The sequence below is a fragment of the Sinocyclocheilus grahami genome, unplaced genomic scaffold (assembly GCF_001515645.1).
Source record: "Sinocyclocheilus grahami isolate Dianchi unplaced genomic scaffold, SAMN03320097.WGS_v1.1 scaffold327.1, whole genome shotgun sequence".
NCBI lineage: Eukaryota > Metazoa > Chordata > Actinopteri > Cypriniformes > Cyprinidae > Sinocyclocheilus > Sinocyclocheilus grahami.
In genome coordinates this window covers 350,922-353,968 of record NW_015505506.1, presented here as the reverse complement: position 1 = coordinate 353,968, position 3,047 = coordinate 350,922, and the positions used below count along the sequence as shown (strand labels likewise).

Below are 3,047 nucleotides of genomic sequence, written 5' to 3'. Positions count from 1 at the left end.
GATCATTGAATGCAGCATACCAGGCTTAAGTAAGGTTATAAACGAGGTGTACGATACTCTTCTGTTTATATTACTGTTCTTTCCTCCTCGACCTCAGGGGCAGGTGGAGATTGAAGATCAGGTGGAGGGACTTCAGTATGTAGCAGAGAATTACAAGTTCATAGACATGAGTCGAGTTGCCATCCATGGTTGGTCTTATGGTGGATTCCTGTCTCTCATGGGCCTCATTCACAGGCCAAACATCTTCAAGGTGAGATTTACAGCTGCCCCAGTGTCATGGCGTCATCTAAAATAATTCACCCGGAAATAAAAATTCTTGTCAGTTTTCAGTTTTTGCTGTGCTATCCCTCAACCCCACCCATGTATGTTGATAAAACCTACTTTAACCAGCAGGTGGTGTCTCAAATGCACCTTTTCAGATATTGAATTGCTGATGTTTGTTGCTTTGCTAAAATTGTAATGACAGTCAAAGTTTTTTCTTTTATATAATTTTGGAATTGCCAAAATTTAAGTGACCGTTGTATTTTGGATATAAACAACATACATTTTCAAACGACTAAAATCGGTAGCTTTAGTTTTATTATCATCATGTGTTAAGCAAATTCTGTGCTCCAGGTGGCCATAGCAGGAGCTCCTGTGACGGTGTGGATGGCATACGATACGGGCTACACCGAACGCTACATGGACATGCCTGAAAATAACCAGCAGGGGTATGAGGCGGGCTCCGTCGCCCTGCACGTCGACAAGCTTCCTAACGAGTGAGTTACTGCGGCTCAGCGGTCTCGTGTAAGTGGGACTAACACACAGTAACCGTATGTCGAACGTCTCAGTGATTTGCTCCTTGCCTTAAAAACCAGAGTATCATATTTGATACATCAGGCTTTTATGGCTCATATTATGAAATATGGAGCTCAGACTCAGGGATGAAACACCTCAATTTCACTCAGAGGCCCAAACGGAGTTATTTATATGGCCAAAAATGAAGATGAAGTTCCGATAGTTTGGAAGTCAATGCAGACTACTTAAATAAAATCTGAAATGTACATTCGGCGTTGTATGAACCTGTTTACACCTGGTCACTTAATGCGTTTTCTCTGGTCTGATAGCTATCTGATCCTGAAAAGACCAGGTGTAAATGACCTCCGAAATGCTTTTGAGATGGATTTAAATCCGATCGCTCAAACCATTTCAGAAGGACGTCTGAGATGCGTTCCAGATGAAACTGGACAAGTGTAAATGCATCTGGTTGTTGAAAACCACATACAGTGGCATGCGAAAGTTTGGGAACCTCTTGCAGAATCTGTGAAAATGTGAATAGAGGAGGGGGGGGGATTTTTGACTTCCGGGAAACATGCAAGTATCTTCTGTTGCTTACGAAGGGCAGTACTAAATGGAAAAAAATTATATTTCAACAAAATAAGAAAAATTTGGACATCTTCATCCTGGCTCTTAATGCATTGTGTTTCCTTCTGGAGCATCTGTGAATGTTTGAACCTTTTTTAACACATACAGTCACTGCTGGAAACGGTTCAAATATGCAAAAGATGCTGAAAAACCAAAGAATGTGCAGGAGCTGGGGGGGGGGTTCTGAAGAACAGCAGGCAGTTGAACTGCTCAGAACAAACAAGGGACTCGTGAACAACCATCACAAAACATAAAAACAGGCGTGGATCATCCAGCTAACCACACACTCAGTATTAAGAACCAAGGGTTCCCAAACTTTTGAACGGGGTTATTTTAATAATTTCAGCTATTTTTTTTTCTTGTGGACTAAATGTAAACATCTTTTATGTAAAATATCTTACTCGGGACAGTACTAAATCAAAAATAACATGCATTTTGTATGATCCCTCTTATTTTGTTAAAATATTCACATTTTCACAGATTCTGCAAGGGGTTCCCAAGCTTTCGCATGCCACTGTATGTAAACTTTACTCCTCCCAAAATGTTAAAAAATATACGTGTGAGAGTTAGGGCTGTCAAAAAAAATTTGAATTTCGAATATTCTTCAAATTTACAATAAAAATCCACATTCGAATGCAAAAACGTTGCATTCGAATTGTAGGTGTGTGTCAAGCAGCCTTATCAGTAGAGCACGAAATGCGACGACGAAATGCGGGGAAGATGTTGTTTACGTCAAAACTGAAACCACAGAATGCATATTTATCGCATTTTCTTGAGGGACGTCTATCACTGTTGCACTCGCGTCTCGCACAAGAGAGCCGCATGTTTAGAAAGCTATGTAAAATTAATGTAAGTTCAACTTGTACAAAACATGTCTCAAGACTTTATGGCGGTTTTCCCCATCCCACTGTATCTCATGTTTTTAAATGAAGAAAGTAGCCTACTTTTGTGATTGGTTTTCGGTCCTTTGTAATAAACTATACATACATGCATGATGCTGTTTTGTTTCTAATTGTTTAAGCAACTTTATCAATTATATATGGTTTATAAACATTATTTTAAACATTATGCACTTTTTTCAAAGATAGTCGTGTTATTTTATTATGCTTTGAAGAAACGTGCATAATATTTTGTTCGATGCGCCCTCTTGTGGCCTCAGGAGAGAAGCCAAAATCTTTGTTTCCCCCCTAACTGAAATTATGCCTTTTAAATTCCAATATAATTCAAATATTGATAATATTTAAGAAAAAAAATTGAATTTAGTTTTTCAGCCATTTTGACAGCTGTAGTGAGAGTCTTATAGGCTATATGGCATCGCTGCAGATTAACTGTGTATCTTTTCGGCAAGCCAATGCGCAAAATGCCACAAATGAAAATGAAAGTAAGTTGCAGGCATTCGACACACAATCTTCATTAAAAGTAGTAAGATGAAGTTATCTTTCCAGTGCTGATGCTGCTCTCTCTCCTGTTTCAGTCTTTGATCTTGAAATTAGCTGATGATGAATAAAAAGCAGTGCATGTCTCATGCTTTCGTTGATGATATTTGCATATAGCGCAGGAATTGAAGATTGGATTTATATCCGTTTTGCGGAGACACATTTATGTGGCCAAGTGTGAATGCAACCGTTTTAACAAATCTGATA

The 3,047-nt window shown here is 38.8% G+C and overlaps 1 protein-coding gene across 1 annotated transcript in view; it reads left to right on the top strand.

The window, feature by feature from the left end:
* Positions 1 to 3,047, top strand: part of LOC107602444 (dipeptidyl peptidase 9-like) — a 25,412-nt gene that overhangs the window by 20,816 nt on the left and 1,549 nt on the right. The window contains exons 16-17 of the mRNA XM_016294937.1: positions 98 to 250; positions 616 to 758. Coding sequence (XP_016150423.1) covers positions 98 to 250; positions 616 to 758 — 296 coding nt within the window. The remainder of the gene's footprint in view (positions 1 to 97; positions 251 to 615; positions 759 to 3,047) is intronic.